Here is an 18,553-nt window from a genome sequence, read left to right on the forward strand (position 1 = left end):
CTACACCTACATATAGAATAACTATAGTAACTCTAATAATAAAGTTCTACAGCAAAATATAAGAACACCAAAGATGAAAAACAGAAGAACATCAAAGATGAAAAGAAGACCCTAAAAGAATTAGAAAAAAATGACAGATCACATTTAAAAGGCAGAAAACCAAGCATTTATATTTATTTTTTCTTTATATGTTTAAGTAGGCTCCATACACAGTGTAGAGCCCAACATAGGGCTTGAACCCACGATCAAAACTTGAGCTGAGATCAAGAGTGACACTTAACTGAATGAGCCACCCAGGCACCCCTAAGCATATCTATTTGTAAGAAATGGTGTTTTATGACTTTTATTCTGTCTTCCAAAAACAAAGAAAAGATTCATATATATTTAAAGAAGACATGATTCCAATCTAATTCCTCCAGCGTTAGGATTACCATATGCATCCACTGGATTTTTCCTAATACACACGTGGAATCTAAGTGATCTTATTTTTCCAATACTTTGCAACACTTTGTTCCTTTATAATCCTAAGTATCATTTCATCATCACTCATCAATTATTCCCAACTATGCTAAGAAATAAGAAAACTGAATAATGATGAGAGTGGAGTGTCTGGAAGGATAATGAAATAAATAATAATCATTGCAATATGTTTTAGCTTTCTTACTGTATTGCCCAAAGTACTCATCATTTTTCAATGTCTTCCAATAGTACTTGAAGTTACTTGTAAAGTTCTCACTAAACACAGTTAAATATTCAGAAATTTTCATTTTCTACCCAAAATAGTAAAGAAAAAATAATCAATGGACCAAAGTATTTCGCGATTATTATAAGATTCAGACGATGACAAGAAAGATAGACAGGAATACTCTAGACCACCACAGTCCATCCATAAGAAGTATAATGTAAGCCACATATACACTTTATAATAATTTTAAATGTATATTTAACATTTAAATTTTCTGGTAGCCCCATGAAAAAAGTAAAAAGAAACAAGTAAATATATTTTGTTTAACCTGATACATAAAAAATAGTACTTAAAAAATAAAAACTATTGAGATATTTTACATTCTTTCTTGTACTAAGTTTTTGAAATCTGTGTACATTTTGTAGAACATCTTGATTGAGACTAGCCACATTTCAAATGTTCAAATGTTTATTAGCCACATATGACTAGTGGCTTCCATAATATATAGCAAAATTAGTAGTATAGGTAAAATCAGATCATGAGACTTCAGATGCTATCATAGATGAATTTTCTCACACTTAGGGATCAATGATGAAAAAGGAAATACAGTATTCTCTTGGAGCTATTCATTCAATTGGAAGAATTTCATCATACAGTATTTTGCATCAAGGACTCAGACCATTTCATCTTGCTAAAAGAATGTTGAACACCATTTTTTCACTTTTTATGATGTTTGTGTACCAAGATTTATTTAACAAATGCTTTACTTTACCAGACAAAAGCATATACAAAGGTGGCAGCAGTGTAAACCTTTTTTTTTTTTTAAAGTTTTTATTTTTATTTTTTTATTTATTTATTTATGATAGTCACAGAGAGAGAGAGAGGCAGAGACACAGGCAGAGGGAGAAGCAGGCTCCATGCACCGGGAGCCTGACGTGGGATTCGATCCCGGGTCTCCAGGATCGCGCCCTGGGCCAAAGGCAGGTGCCAAACCGCTGCGCCACCCAGGGATCCCCAGTGTAAACCTTTTAAAAAAGATTTTATTTATTTATTCATGAGATACAGAGAGAGGCAGAGACATAGGCAGAGGGAGAAGCAGGCTCCCTGTGGGAAGCCTGATGCAGGACTCGATCCCAGGACCCTGGGATCATGACCTGAGCCAAAGGCAGACGTTCAGCCACTGAGCCACTCAGGCGTCCCATTATAGAAGTTTTTTAAAAACCCATTCTAGCTCTGAGTATAAATTTAAAAAGGAAAACATTTTGTAATAATGCAGGAAAAGCCACTTTTCTTTAACAAATCTATTAACCATTAAGGTTTCCAAAGATTTGGACTGCATCACGCATGTCAAAGAAAAAGAACCAGAAACAATGATAAGCAAAAACCTATCATATATATGTGTATATATAATATGATGTATATGTGCGTGTGTGTGTATATATATATATATATATATACACACACACACACACATACATATATATATATATTTATTTCCTGGCTCCTGGAAAATATATATGAGATATATTTAAAATCTGGATTTTACAATGTTTACAAGATGATTTAGGTTTTCAGGTTTATGCAAAACAGTTCATGACCAGTTCATCAGTAAAGCATGCTGTTCAAAGGATGCTGCCCATTTGAAAAAATAGAAAAATAAAGACTAAGACTTTGACTTTGAGTTTGCTATGCTGAAATTCTAATCAAAATTCTAGTGCAGTTGTCTTTCACTTTCCTCCTTACTTGAATTTCTATAAATTATTCATTAAAAAAAATCTTAAAATTACAAAAACACTAAAAATGGCCCACTGGACAAATGGTAAATGATGGTTACCATTTTTCCCAGGAAACTGAGAGTTAGTATGTTTAAAAAGATAAAACAGACCCCAAACTAACATCCAGGCAGATGAGGGAGAAAAAGCAAAGTGAATTTCTTTCTTTTTTTTTTTTTTAAGATTTTATCTATTTATTCACAACAGAGAGAGAGAGAGAGAGAGAGAGAGAGAGAGGCAAAGACACAGGCAGAGGGAGAAGCAGGCTCATTCAGGGAGCCCGTTGCAGGACTCGATCCCGGGTTTCCAGAATCACACCCCAGGCTGAAGGCAGTGTTAAACCACTGGGCCACTGGGGCTGCCCAGCAAAGAGAATTTCTAAAACAAAAAAAGCATAATATTAAAACTGGAGAGTCAAAGGATAGACTTCTAGTTTAATTAGATGGAATAAATAGACTTTTCCCTCTCCCTCCTGCTAAATACAACTAAAACTGGACATTATATTGGATATTATATCTAAGGTTGAGGGAAGGAATGAAACCTGCCAGCACCTAAGGAATGATACAGTGGTGAGTTTTATCTTTCCTGGGTTTTCATTTTACCTCATGTATCTTGCTTGGAACAGAAAAAGCCAGGAGCCAGAAAATACCAGGAGAGGCAGACAAATCAAGCCCCAATCAAAGCTTGTTTCCTCTAGCAAAGATACCATAAAAGAGACAGCCTAGCAAGATAGAAAACTTTCAGGCACTGACCATTCTATTCAACCAAAACACCACAGAAGAAATTGTTGGTCCACTTCTACTCAAGCCAGCAAAAGCCTCTAGTGGAAAGCCTAGATTTCTACCCTCATGAGGCTGCGGAGAGGCACTCGATGCCACAGTAGTGTCAGAGATGGCCAAGTAGGGAGCAAAGGCTCTTGTCTCCCTCAAGCCATTCAAGGGTCAGTGGAGACCATGTGGGGAATTGGAACTCCCATCCTCTTAGCAATAATGAAGAAAACCTTTCCCACACTAGAGGTCAACAAAGGCCAAGTGGGGAAGCTGATCATCCACCTTCACCCGGCAGAAATGAGGTAGAGTCCTTGCACCCCACCTTGCCTAGACTGAGCAGTGTCAGAGAAGGCCAGCTAAGAAAGGAGTCTTAATGAGATCCAGAGTTCCTAACATAATACAAAAATGTCCAGGAATCAACCACAACCATTCATTATATCAAAACCAGGAAGATCTCAAACTGAATGAAAAAGACAATCAATAGACACCAACACTGAGAAGACAAAGATGTTAGAATATTCTAATAGTGACTGTAAGGCAGCCATGGTAACAATGTTTCAATGAAACAGAAGAAACAGTGCAAAGATTCAACAAAGAAATATAAAACTTCACAAAGACTCAACAAAGAAACAATACAAAGACTCAACAAAGAAATAAATGCTATTATAAAGAAGAATCAGTGGGAATTAAAAAAATTTTTTAAAAGATTTTATTTATTAATTCATGAGAGACACACAGAGAGAGGCAGAAACATAGGCAGAGGGAGAAGCAGGCTTCCTATGGGGAGCCCGATGTGGGACTTGATCCCAGGACTTGGGGATCACACCCTGAGCCGAAAGCTGAAGCTCAACCACTGAGCCACTCAGGTGTCCCCAGTGGGAATTTTAGAACTAAAAAATACAGTAACCAAAATAAAAAGCCAGTGGATAGGTTCAATATCAGAATGGAAGAACAGTGGAAAAAGTCAGCAAATGGAAAGAAAGAACAATAGAAATGAGCTTATCTGACCAATGGAGGGAAAACAAGTCTGAAGAAAAACAATGGAGAAGGCCCAGATCTGTGCAGGACTAGAGCAAAAAAACCCATATATTCCTATTATCATGGTCCTGGAAGGAGAAGACAAAGAAGGGAACTCCAAACAAAAAAACCCAATGCAATACACACTGAAGACACATCATAATTAAGCTTCTGAAAACTAATGACAAAGACAAAATCTTGAAAACAGACATCTTAAAACAGCATCTTACATATAGAAGAAAAACAATAATATGACAGTGGATTTTTTTTTTTTATCAGAAGCCATAAAAGCCAAAAGGAAGCTGTCAACCTAGAATCCTCTATGTAGGGTGATCAGACTTGAAACATCCTAAGGTCTTTGTCATGTTCAGGAGGAGACTAAAGAAAACAGGTAACTAGGAAAAAAAAAAAAACAGATATAAACTAACACAGGAGGGAAAAAGGCAAGAGAAAAAGGGGGAAAATCTGCCACCAATCTGAAAGCAGGCAAGAAAAGTAAAACCTCAGAAAAAGAGAGACCAAGGGAAAGCAAGGATAGTGGCCCTAAGCCCAGTCATATGTGCAATCATAGGAATGTAAGTGGTAAATTTGAACACACCTTTCATCTTATAGATCAAAAAGCAAAGTCTGATTGAACAGCACCCTTAACAAAGTTCATCTCCTATATAGCTCTCTGCACTCAAGAATTAGCAAGTACATGTTTTCAAGCACACATCGTCAATTTTAATAAATGGTTCATGTATACTGGAAGAGTTAAGAAAAAATAAAACTCAGGTCCACCGCAGACTACTTGCCCAATGGAACATTATACTATGTTGCATAATTTTTTAAACTAATGAAGGGCAGGCTAGCCAGGTAATAGGATCTTCTGTAGACAGCATCCTGCAGGTATTGCATAGTAAATCCCACACCAGCTGTGCAACTGTCTGTGCAATTATCTTCTTCAGTGAATTTTAAGGTATTATGTTTTAGCTTATTCTTAATCATGATTTCTATGAGCCACTTTAGTCTAGCTCCCAACAATTCCTGTATATATTTTTAAAGAATGTATTCATTTATTTATTTGAGAGAGAGAAAGAGAGAGTGCACGCATGTATGTGTGTGGGGAAGAGCAGAGGGAGACGGAGAAGCAGGCTCCCCACTGAGCAGAGAGCCCGATGTGGGGTTCCATCCCAGGACCCTGGGATCAGGACCTGAGCCGAAGTCTGACGCTTAACTGACGGAGCCACGCAGTCATCCCTCCTGGTATATTTAACTGTTGTTACCTCCTTATAAATAAGATGAAAACATAATCCTCTGTTGTTCTCAAGAAAGTGACATAAGATGTGGGTCCTTTCCTCAGAAACATAAATCTCACAGCATAGCAACAGATGCAACAAGTGATATATGAAAAATTCCCGTGAAAAATTGCCATCTAAAAACCAAGTCTGCTGCTCTGCTTACTTAGGCGCGCTCTCTCTTTCAAATAAATAAATAAACAAACAAACAAATAAATAAATAAATAAAACCCTTTTATAAAAATAAAAACCAAGCCAGCTTGCAATATGACGCTACTACTGAAGAAGAGAGAGGGACCTGCCCATTGAACCAGCCTCAGATAAAGAAACAGAGCCACAGCTGAACCTCAACCTTGCCCACCATTTGTTCTTCTTTTCTGGAAGAGTACAGATCTTCATCTCTGACACACTGAAATTCTGCCAGTGTGTCTATGTCTTGGAGGGCTTCTATCATTCTTCTTGTTCTGCCCTGGAAGCACCTTGTCTATGTAAAGGCTCACCGCCTCCAGCTTGGGGAAATGGCCAACTACTTTTCCTTTGATTATTCTCTCCCCTACTGGTGTATTTCCCCCTCATCTTTCTTTCTAGGACTCCAGGATGTTACACCTGGATAGATCCTCAGTGTGTCTCATCTTTTGTTGGGGAGATTTTGTATCTGTCCTTTATGAACAATTTTCCAAGTGAAGTATAGCTACTGAATGATTCGGCTGGAGGACACAATAAATACTAACAAGTCCTGTGTGTCCCGACTGCTTCTCTTAGTTTCCTAGTGTTATCTTTTGGCTGTAAGGCCTTTGGGCAGCTCTCTGGATTTATTAAAACCAATTATGGGGGTGTATTTTGTGTTCTGAGTTCTCTCTTTCCTGACAAGTCAGTGTTTCAGTTCATCCGGTCTTTTTGTTCCTCACAGACCTGGCAATCCTTGGTTATCAGGTCTCACTGAAGAAAGCGTTACTGAGGGACCTGCGGGGGGGGGGGGGTTCCTCTGAAGGTCCGTCAGACCTCCTTGCAAGTGGAAGGACAATGTGAGCAGAGCATGGGATCTGGTCAGCTCTTCTCTGAGCTAAGGTGGTGGGGAAGGGAATCAAACTCAGGGCCCTATATCTACATGAGAAGCCTTAGCTCTCTTCATTCTATTTAATATTTTGGCCTATTATTTTGTCTTTTTTAAAGATTTATTTATTTGAGAGAGAGAGAGAGAGAGAGAGAATATAAGCAGGGCTAGAGGGGCGGAGGGAGCAAGAGAGAATCCTTAAGCAGACTCCATGCTGAGCACGGAGCCCAACGATGCACTCAGTCCAAGGACCCCGAGATCATGACCTGAGCTTAAATCAAGAGTCAGTTGCTTGGGGATCCCTGGGTGGCACAGTGGTTTGGTGCCTGCCCTTGGCCCAGGGTGCGATCCTGGAGACCTGGGATCGAGTCCCACATCGGGCTCCCGGTGCATGGAGCCTGCTTCTCCCTTTGCCTGTGTGTCTCTGCCTCTCTCTCTCTCTCTCTCTCTCTCTCTCTGTGACTATCATAAATAAATTAGTTAAAAAAAAACTTTAAAAAAAAAAAAGAGTCAGTTGCTTAACCCACTGAGTCACCTAGGCACCCTTGTTTTATTTTGCCCTGAAGAGAAAGGTCTTGCAATTTTTTTTGCCCATCATAAACATCAAGCTGCCTGTATTCTATAGAGAACAAGTGGTCAAGACACCTGCCCCATGTGCTTACTCTGAATGGGCCCACTTGTTTGCATTTTTACCTGGTGGCTCTAAGCCTAGACTTTCTCCAGCAAAGCCGTGGGCAGGCTTATTCCTGCCTCTACTGCAGGCTCTCAGGGCTGCTGCCTTCTGCTCTCTGCTACAACAATTCATACGCTTCCAGAACATTCCATTTTCCAGAAAGTTGTTAAACATTTTTCTACCTCTGATGATCCCCTCTTTCCCCTGCCCATCTACTACTTAACTATGAAGGTTCACTCCTTGTTAAGTTTTTGCACTCTTATTTCAGAGGGGTCTCAGGAAAGACAGGAAGTCATCTCAAAGTAAAATGTCTTCTATAAACCATGTCTGAGGGTCAAATCAGTATGGGACACCCCAGGTAATATATTTCTTAAGATCTGGGTTTCTCTGCAGATGACTTAACATGGAAAATAGATGCATACCGACAGTTTTCATAGGATTCTATATATTCAAGGTATAGATTTTAAAAATAACCAATCAAAATAAAAACAAAACAAAAATCAAAAATCACCAATCTATCAACCTATCAAGGGAGTTAGGGGTAGATAGTTAATTAAATTATGGCAGCTTATGATTAGAAGGCCTTTTCTTTTATGATTATTAATATATCCTTAAGTAAAACTATGTTAAGGCTAAGAAATTAGAAACATCTATAATACAGAATGAAAAGGGACTTAGAAACTAAAATTTCAGTTCATGTCTTTAATCAACTCTAGGGAGTGAGGCAAGTTGCATAACCACACTAGACCTCAGTTTCTTCACCACTAAAACAGAAGAGTGACCTTAGGAATTCTGTTCTACTCACCCATGGTCCCAAAAGTACTAGTGGGACAAGAGGAGGAAGTGTTTTCTACGGCCCTCTCAAGTGCTAATCTGCCTGTTCTAAGAGTAGAAACCGAGGCCAGAAGTATAATTATGGATATAATGAAGGGTAGGAGGTAGGCTGGACTAGAAAATATTTTAATGGCACTGTGAGCTTGAAATGTTATGACTGTGGGTATGAAAACTTTTTCAGATTTGTGGGCCAGAACAGGGCCATCCTGTCCAATGCCATGCCAAGACTCTTAAAGAGACTTAAACACCAAAAGTTATCAAAAAATGATATGTGACCCAGGGTTTTCAGTTCACTTAGGACCAGTAAAGCATTCCCACTCATCTCTTCAACTTCTACCTAGCTCCCACTGCCCACAAACACAATCAGCCAGAGGAGGGAGAAGAGAGAGCTCCCATGACCTCTGTAGGGACCATAGTGACTAGAAAATGAATATTAAATGCAGAAGAAGAAGCAAGCTGTCCCAATCCCTCACCACATCTTTCAAGCTCTATTTCTGAGAATAGAAAATTCTAAGCTCAATTTGAGAGTCACTGTAAACTTCTCTTGGGGCCAGATGATTTTATCTGGATAGTTATATCCAAAGTACAAACAACTTAAAATGTTTACATTAAGTAGTAATGGAAGTCATGTGTCAAATACAGTGGGAGGAAAAAGAGGAAAGCATGCTTCACAAGGAAAGCCTGAAGATATACAGTATCTGTGGAAAATGTGGCCTATAAGAATGCATTGTTTACCTATTCCATTTAATTATAGAGAACATGAATTTTTACCCTTCACATCCGATGTCTAAAGTCTCGTTTTTTTGGTTTGGTTTTGCTTGGCAGTGCTGCCAGCAGCTTTGGAAGTCTCACAGCTCCATATATAGAGTCTCAAGGGACACAGCCACACACGTTCCTGTTATTTGTGGAACCCATTTTCTTTCATCTCTGACTTCCAGGGGGAGGCAGTGAAGGATCTGTCCACCATGCCCAAACGCAGATGAACAAAAACAGTAAAGAGAGCCCTTGTTAGATGCTTGCAGGGCCTCCAGCGTGTTCGCTTTTCTCAGTGAACACTGTAAAGCCAGGAAAACTAAACAAGGCCATGGAGAGACTGTTGGCATCTTTCTACTGGGAGAGGGTCATCTAAATTTATCACCAAGTATAAACCTGTGGGGACAGCTTCTCTTCAACTTCTAACCAGGCAAACCACCCAGAAAAAGTTGGTTACACAAACAGTATGCTGGCTTCCCAGAGCCTCCAGCTACCTGCCTATACAGAATCTACCATACGGTGAAAGCTTAAAGAGGTTACAAGATATTAATAATGGAAAGCACAGTAAGAGCTGCTGTTTCTGTGATGTAGCATGTCTTAGATAGATCATCATGATAAATCCATAACCCTTAGGTTAGGTGAAGTCCAGCTCTTCTCTTCCTTTCCTCTCAGCTATGTTCACTTGGGTCATTCCCATGCATCTGCCTCTAAAATGCTTAGCATCCTGGCTGAGCAACTGGCCTGAGCTGTGCCAGCATCTGCCCTGCGTGGTGCACTCTGGATTAACAACTACATGGATATTTATCTGAAGCTTCTAGCCCTTTGTATTTTAAAACTAAGATAAGTTGACACTGTTCCATCCTTTCCTTTGCTTTTCCTTTTTACTTAGGACAAGTGCTAAGTAAAGAGTGCTTATGCATTCTTTTAAAAAACATATTCTAATTTGCAAAGAAGTCGGCACTTCATCAGAGGCAATTTTTAGACACTTGTTCTCAACTTGATTTCACAGATGGACGAGTCAAGCCCAACGAAAATTCAGATTCTCTATGTCCTCAACAACCAAAACCCAATGGCTGAATTAAGCAACAAATCTTGTGAGAGAAAACAAAAAACAAAAACTAAGTAATTTGTAGAGCTCAATTAAAAAATGGACAGACCCACTTTGCATCAGTTTCTACCTGTACATGAAATTTTCACTTCCTCAATCTACATTATTACTGATTAAAGCTAAAAGGACCAACTAACAACATATTTATAATTTTGAACATTCTTTATTTTAATCTAGAATGTTTGATTGCTTAATCTATTTTGCATCTCGTCTATTAGCTTTGAGAAAAAATACTAAGACAGTAAGTTTATTTAAGCTACATTATATTAAACTGAGGATCTAAATACATCTTACCTGTAAATATGTTTCCAAACCTTGTCGTCGTTGTTCCAAGACTTTTGGGACCCAGTTCCTAACATGTTTAGAAGGGATTTCTGGAGTTTTTATACATTTCTTCAGCTATAAAGACAGAAACAGAAAAAAAATACAGAAAAAGTCTCAATTATAAAGACATAATTTAAGGGGGAAAGCCAATAAAAGAAAATGAACTACTACTATCTCTAATAAAAAAACAGAGGAAAATATAATTATATCTAAATTTTATTTAAAAATTCTTTACTTAGGGGTGCATATGTGGTGGTTCAGTCAGTTAAGTGTCTGACTCATGATTTCAGCTCAGATCATGATTTCAGGGCCCTGGGATCAAGCCCTATGTCAGGCTCCCTGCCCAGCACAGAACCAGATTCTTTCTCTCTCCCCTCCCCTTGCTGTATCCCTCCCCTTACCCCAGCTTTCTCTCTCTTTCTCTAAAATAAATAAATAAATAAAATATATATATTTAAAACCCTATTTATTTAGCTGTCCTAAATGTTCGGATTTTAGAAGAAGAGTTTTGTGTTTCTGGTAGTTGTTATTGTTGTATATTATCTAGTATTTCAGACTGGAATTATTTTTTTCCTGAAAAAATTAGAAATTCAGTAAATGCAAAAAAAAAAAGTTCAGTAAATGCATTGTATAGAGGCTAAGTAGTTTATAATTTCCAAAATCAATTAATATAAAGAAACTTTGTTCAGAAGTATTTTTCTGACAAAAAGCCTTTCTATGTATTATTTCACAGAAAAAGTCAAAATAAAATGCAATGTTTATAACCATCCCACTGGAAATGCCATATGAACTAGACCACACCATTTGGAAAGTTTCTCAAGTCTGTAATAGAATAAACTTTAGATTTTTATAACAGAAACACTGATTGTTCCAATGCTCCTAAGAATTAGGTCCAAATTCTATTCAAGAAAAATCATCATGGTCCTCAGCTCAGCCTTTCTGGGCAGCAGTTTGAAGGAACCACATAAAAAAGAAAAATTCTATTGGAACTTGAGTTAGAGCTGTCTGTGGTAGGCATATCCTATGACATCGCGCCTTAACCTGTGAATGTTACCTTTACATGGCAAACTACTTTGCAGAGGTGACTAACTAAATTAGGGGTCTTAAACATGGAGTGATTTTAAGGAGGATTACCAGCTTGGCTGAGTGTAATAATAAGATTCCTTATAAGAGGCAAGCAGGAGGGTCAGAGTCAGAGAGAGTTTGGAAGATGCCACATGGGTGGCTTCGACAATAGAGGAAGGATTGAGATGAGAGCCCAGGTGATCTCTAGAAGCTGGGAAGGAAAGGGAATAAATAATCCCTTTAGAGGAATAATAAGGAAATATAAGGAATAATAAGGAAATAATAAGAAAAGGGAATAAATATTCCCCTCTAGCCTTGTGATGCCTTTGATTTACCCCAGTGAAATTCATTTTGGACTTCTGATCTCAAGAAGGATAAAAAGAAATCAATCTGTTTTGTTTTAAGCCACTAAGTTTACACTAATAGGTTACAGCAGCAATGTGAAACTGATATGCCGACTAAAATGGAATGACGTTTAATGTTCTAATTAAAAGCTTGGAAAACCTACTGTGTAGCAGGAAGCCAGAGCTGGTGTCATGATTAAGAATATACAGATTATGACCTGCTGGAGGAGAGGCAAAAGCCCTGAGCTTCTGAGCTCCCAGTTTGGGGAAGTGGACCCCATGGGCTCATTCTGATTAAAGGCCCGGTTTCATTATATCCACAGAAAGGATGTAGAGTAAGATTTATTACAGATCCCAGAAGCAGCGGAGGGCGGCAGGTCATGAGCAAGCGGGAGATAAGAGAGCAGGGTAGCAAGCACCTGTCACTTACAGGTGGTTGAGATGGAGGTCACTAACTTCTCAAGGGCTTAACCCCAAATGCTTATTTGAAATGGTGCCAGGAAAGCAAAGTGAGAACTTATGGCAGGAATTCTTGAACTCAAGTTCTCACCTGAATGTCCAGATTCTGTGTGTGAGCAGGGTTATCATAGTGTAAAAAGCCTAGACAGCAGCTCAGAAAATCAAAACTGTTTTTCAAAGTTTCAAAAACTCAAGACAAACAAAGGTTTTTCTCATCATGGATTGTTCCTTTACCACACATGCAAATCAAGAGCAAATCAAAAGCCTAGCAGCTAAAAGTGTAGTGAATATGTCTTCCCGTACAAAAGAATAGATTTACCATTAACCCGCACAAAGAAGGAGTCTCTGTATTTCCCAGATTAGCACTTCCAGTTCAAGACACTAGGCTGAGCCTGTGTTTGCCCCCTCACTCCATACACTGAGTGCCATTAAAATAATAACATGGAAGTGCTAGCTGCAAACCACAAATTCACTCTCCTTGCTTTCCTCACCAATAGAGCTCCTATATTATTAGGAGTAATAATGTATCCAGCTAAATTCAGCCAAGAAAGCTAAATTTCCCAACCCCTCTGCAGAGAGTGGAAGACAGTGGTAATCAGAAGTCTCCAGGGCTTTTCATAAGGACTCTGAAAATGGAACAAACTCAGGGCACCTGGCTGGCTCAGTCGGTGGAACATGCGACTCTGGACCTTGGAGTTGTGAGTTCAAGCCTCATGTTTGGTGGAGAAATTAAAAAAATAATTAAAATTTAAAAAAAGGAACAGACTCAGCTGCCTTGCACCTTCTGTCCTACTTCACCTCGCCTCCATCCCTCCATCCCCTGGCACCTTCTTCCTGTGGAGGTGATAATGATAGCTGGTGCTGCAGTACCCATCAGCCACCATGGAGAAACTCTGAGGATAGACGACAGGTGTTTCAGATGACCGAGCAGAAAGGAAGAAGCAGCCATGCCTGAAAGCCTCCAAGAGTTGCCTCAACAGCCCTGAACTGCCCACCCCCCAGACTTATTTTTTGAGAAGAAAAAAATAATCCTTTCCCCCACCCCTTAAAGGTACTGGTATTTGGACTTTCTGTTTTATGTACCTGAATTTAACCCTGATAGACATCTGAAAAGAAAAGAAAAGAAAAGAAAAGAAAAGAAAAGAAAAGAAAAGAAAAGAAAGAAAAGAAAAGGAAAGGAAAAGGCAAAAAGCCAAAGGTAATGGGACTCAGAAGAATGAAAACAAAGGGGCAGGGGATCCCTGGGTGGCGCAGCGGTTTGGCGCCTGCCTTTGGCCCAGGGCGCGATCCTGGAGATCCGGGATCGAGTCCCACGTCGGGCTCCTGGTGCGTGGAGCCTGCTTCTCCCTCTGCCTGTGTCTCTGCCTCTCTCTCTCTCTCTCTCTCTCTCTCTACCATAAATAAAAAAAAAAAAATAAAATAAAATAAAAAAAAAATAAATAAAAAAAAAAAGAAAACAAAGGGGCAGAGAAAAAGTATCACCAAGAGAGGGATTAAGAACTTTCTGTAAGACACAAAGTGAGAGTGTGTCAATGAAAATAACAGAGCAGAGGATGCCCTGGTCAGGCCACCTCAAGAAAGAGATTGCAAAGACCATGGAGCACTGTTTTCTCAGCCAACCTGAGAGCTTTGTGCTCATGACTAGCATGAGAGGAGAGGGGAGCCAAGAAGAGGAATGAGACAATGTCATGGCTGGTCCACTGGCATGGTTACAAGCAGGGACACTAGTAACCTGGTTGCATCCCTAGCACTCACACCTAACCCTAGCCCACAAAGAAGTGTCATTGTCCCTAAAGAAAATGAATGAAGCATCTGGGTTGAATGATGGTGTCTGCCATTCTACTTATCCTATCGTGGGGTCCCCAGCCAAACAGCTGGTCTCTCCTCTCACTCCTTATGATGAAGCCCTCTAGCCGATACACCCCACAGAGGAACCGGGCTTGTGTAGCCAAGGCAAAGGTACCAGTGACAAACACCAAGAATAATTCATCTAGTTGGATGGGCAATGAAGGCTAACTATCAGAATGAAGACTGTGAAAAAGCACTGTGGAAAAGAAAGGATTAGAAAAAGAAGTGGAACAACAAACCCCAGAGGAATAAAATAATGGAAGAGATCTTTGATAACTATTTAGTACCTGCAGGGAGATTTGAGAAGACATTGCTTCTATAAAACAAGAAGAGATTGCTGTGAAAAAAAAATGAGATTTTTTTTTTTTAGAAATTAAAAACATGACAGAGAAGTAAAAAATTAAAAGAGGTAGAATATAAAATCACAGATGTCTCTCAAACTCCACAACAAAGAGAGGGAGAGCAAAGTTAGGTGAAAAGAAAAATACCAGAAGTATTAATATAGGAAGTTTAATACAAAACCAGTAAGCATTCCATAAAGGAGAAAAGAAATACTCAAAGAAACAGTAAAAGAATTATGTGAGGGGCGGCCTGGGTGGCTCAGCAGTTTAGCGCTGCCTTCAGCCCAGGTTCTGACCCTGAAGACCTGGGATCGAGTCCCACGTCGGGCTCCCTGCATGGAACCTGCTTCTCCCTCTGTCTGTGTCTCTGCCTCTCTCTCTGTGTGTGTGTCTCTCATGAATAAATAAATAAAATCTTCAAAAAAAAATTATGTGACCTGATTCAGATCTTCAATTAAGAACCCACTGCATGCCAGCATAATATACTTTGAAAGCCCCGCATTTACTGACATTTATCTGTGAGCTCTCAGGATAGCCAGGACAGAGACAGAGAGAAGACACAGGAAAACATTTGCTGATGAGCACAGAAGGGGAACTGCTGCCACTGCTGATGACTTCTCATCAGCAACGGTGGACATCAGGGCTGCAAAGATCTAACGTGAGAACGTATTCCCATCACCAATTAAGTGGGAGATCCAAAGCATTTCCTGACATTCAAGACCTCAAAAAGTTTACCTCCTATGACTTCTTTCATACAAAGGAAGTTGAGGACATAACTCCAGAAAACAGATTAAAGCAAAGAGAAAGAACAGGATCAACCCAACAGCTCTGCCCCATCAGCATGAGGAAGGGAATCCAAGGACAGCTGGGCACACCATGCCCACAGAACTGTGGCTCTAGGGGGAAGCAAACGGTCAGCGGATTTGAATAGGGGAGTTTCTGGAAGAAGGTTGATTCCATGTAAGAGACAGCATGGGGAAGACAAATAAATTTTAGGTTTTGTTAAAGTAGATTTTCTTTTGTCTATTAGAAAGGCTAAGCTCAAAAAAAAAAAAAAAAAAAAAAAAGCTAAGCTCGGGGACTCCTGGGTGGCTCAGCGGTTGGGCGCCCACCTTCAGCTCTGGGTATGATCCCAGAGTCCTGGGATCAAGTCCTGTATCGGACTCCCTGCATGGAGCCTGCTTCTCCCTCTGCCTCTCTCACTCTGTGCCTCTCATGAATAAATAAATAAAATCCTTTAAAAAAAAAAAAGAAAAGAAAGGCTAAGTTCAAGGGGAAGCAAAAGCCTCTGGTGATGGTCATGGAGCAGAAGACAACGAGCCCCTCCTACATGTTAATTCAGTGCTAGAGACACTCTTGCCCTCATGGAGCTTACATACCAGGAGACAGACAAGAAACAATATACAAGGTAATAAAACAGGGTGGGGGGCAGAGAATACCAGGATGGGGTGGGAGGTGGGGGCCGGTGTGATATGGGAACGTCTGAGGAGGGATGTGAAGGCTACGTAGGAAACTGCATATCATTTTAAATGGGAAGCTTAGTGAACATCTGCAGCAGGGTAATGACTGGATAGAAGTTTACTTTGTAGATGTCATGCTACACCCCACAGCAAGAAGCACTATAATAGGGCAGGAGTCAGTGCAGGAGACCAGTCAGAAGTTCCTGCAGAAGAAGTCCAGGCAGGAGACCATGGTGATTCGAACTATGGTCCTGGTAGCAGACGTGGGGACAAGGAGAGGCTGTGGGAGTATGTAGAAAGAAGAGATGCTCAGAATGACTCCGGGTCCCTAGCTGTTTCAGGTGTGTGGCTTCACCCAGCAGCTGTATTTGAATGACCTGCCTGCTGTTTCCTGAAAGGTGGTAGAAAGCCAGGTTCAGGGAAAGTGGCAGGGAGCACAAGTTGTCTCCCCAGATCCACTGTCCCTCCCTTCTACAGAACAGACCTGATTTTCAGGTCAAGTACATGACCACCCAGAATAAAGGACACATTCCCCAAACTCCCTTGAAGCTGTGTGGGACCCTAAGACTGAATTCTGGCAGAAGGTAGGTACAAAGACATGTAAGTGCACTTTTCAGGCAGTGTTCTTACAGGGAATGACTATTTCCTTCTTTCCCTTCCTCTGCCCGCTGGCTGACTCCACCATGTGATGGCTAGACAGACAGGAAGCCATCACCTTCGAGGATGAGAGACAAGCCTCCCCTTGAGAGCGGAAGAGCCACAGGAGCCTGGGTCCCTGATGACGGTGAAACAGGCACACCAGCCCTAGGCATTTACGTGGGAGAAATAAAGGTTTATCTCTGGGGTGCCTGAGTGGCTCAGTAGATTGAGCGTCTGCCTTCAGCTCAGGTCATGATCCCAGGGTCCCGGGATGGGGAGTCTCCTTCCTCTCCCTCGGCCCACCCTCTGCTTGTGCTCACTCTAAGAAATAAATAAAAAATCTTAAATAAATAAATAAATAAATAAATAAATAAATAAATAAATAAATAAATGTTTATCTGTGAATGCCACTGTTATTTTGGCTCCAGAGTTACTTGTAGCAAAGTCTAATCTTATATGAGTAGGGCTTACAGCTGATACTGCTAGCTCCCTACCCAATATTCACTCCTTTCCTCTTTTTGCAAAAAAACAAAAACCCAATGCCATTGAGAATACCAACACGCTGGGCAAAAGGTCTTCATTTCCCAAGTTCCATTGTCATTAGGATGGCCATGTAACAGAGGTGTTAATGAAACATAGTTTAAGGCTACTGGGTAGGGCTCTTGTTTAGCTCAGAGAGAAAGAAGAGGAAAGGAAAGGAGAAAAGGAAAGGAAAGAAAGCCATAAAGAAAAGAAAAAAGAAAAAGACTCTTCTTCCTGACAGAAATGCAGAAGCAAGGGCTGGAGGGATGGCAGCTATATTGTAACCAGAAGGGTGCAAGGTGTGTGCAAAGGTAAAGATGGCAAAGCAGAAAGACAAAAAGGAGCTCGGAACATGGATACTGTGGAACTGCTACATCAACTGGGACAGACTGCTTTTAGTTTTGTGGCAGTGTGAGAATCATCTCTCACTTGTTTAAGAGATCTAGTCAAGTTTCTATTACATCCAACCAAAAATCACTTTGGCATAAAGGAACCCACTGTTTGGTTTTGGCGATTTTAAGATGCTCACGCGGCATTCAAATGGAAGCAAAGTGCAAGCAGGTAGATATGAATTTATAGATCTGGGCATCAGACACATAGGTGGTTTCTAGAGCCGTGGAACTAGACGACATGACAGTGGGAGCTTCTCCATTGGCATGGACCAAAAAACAATTACTGTGATTGATGGCAGGATCCTCAGACAGCTCCCAAGATCCCTGCCTCTTGGTACATGTGCTACAGAATCCCTTCCCCTGGACTAAGATGGCATCTGTGACTGTGGTAGCATAGTCACTCCCTGATTCAGGTTTGCCTTTTATGAGACCCAGTCCTAGCAGATTGTTGGCATGGCCATGTGACACACACATGCCTCAAACTCGGGGATCGGCTTCAAAGAGCTGAGAGCCACCCCTGGACAACAGTTGGCAAGCAAAAACGGCCCTCAGTTCCAAGATCACAAGAAACTGAGCCTCACCTATATGAGCTTGGAAAAGGACCCTGAGCCCTGGATGGGATCATAGCCTTGGTGACACCCAGGCGTCATGATGCCTGGTGAGGCCCTAAGCAAACCAGAGAACCCATGCCCAGACTCCCGATCCACAGAAACTCTGAAATGATATAGTTGTCTTGTTTTATGCTGCTGAGTGTGTGGGGATCTGTTACGCCGCAACAGGACGCTGAAACAGAAGATAAGACCTCCAACTCTGAAAGGTAGTGCAGAGAAGCAAGGCAGTGACCGAGCAAGGGGTGAAACTTGCACCTTCGGGAAGCCAAGTGCTCCAAGGAGCAGGCATGGTCAGACCATACTCAGTGAGGCTGAGGGATCAAACACTGGGTAAGGAGGGAGAAAGAAGTGGAAAAGCAGACTTCTCTTTTGAGGAATTCTATGAAAAAAGGAGAGTAATGGGGCAACACAGGAGGGATGCATGGTGTCAAAGGTGGGCTTTATTATGTTAAGTAGGAAATGCTGTGACTTGTTCATTTACTGATGAGACTGATCCAGTATTGAGGAAGGGGAGGAGGAAGAAAGGGGGAGAGAGGGAGAGGGGAGGGAGGGAGAAACAATTTGTTTGTCTCTAAGGGAATAAATACGTATCTCACCTCTATACC

At 40.7% G+C, this 18,553-nt stretch overlaps 1 protein-coding gene across 2 annotated transcripts in view; it reads right to left on the reverse strand.

Annotated features, from left to right (window-relative positions):
* The window catches only part of SNX24 (sorting nexin 24), a 159,215-nt gene that overhangs the window by 53,817 nt on the left and 86,845 nt on the right, over positions 1-18,553 (reverse strand). For both annotated transcript variants that reach the window (XM_041762054.1, XM_041762055.1), the window contains exon 3: positions 10,238-10,342. In XM_041762054.1, coding sequence (XP_041617988.1) covers positions 10,238-10,342 — 105 coding nt within the window. The remainder of the gene's footprint in view (positions 1-10,237; positions 10,343-18,553) is intronic.

The sequence above is a fragment of the Vulpes lagopus genome, chromosome 7 (assembly GCF_018345385.1).
Source record: "Vulpes lagopus strain Blue_001 chromosome 7, ASM1834538v1, whole genome shotgun sequence".
NCBI classification, from domain to species: Eukaryota; Metazoa; Chordata; class Mammalia; order Carnivora; family Canidae; genus Vulpes; species Vulpes lagopus.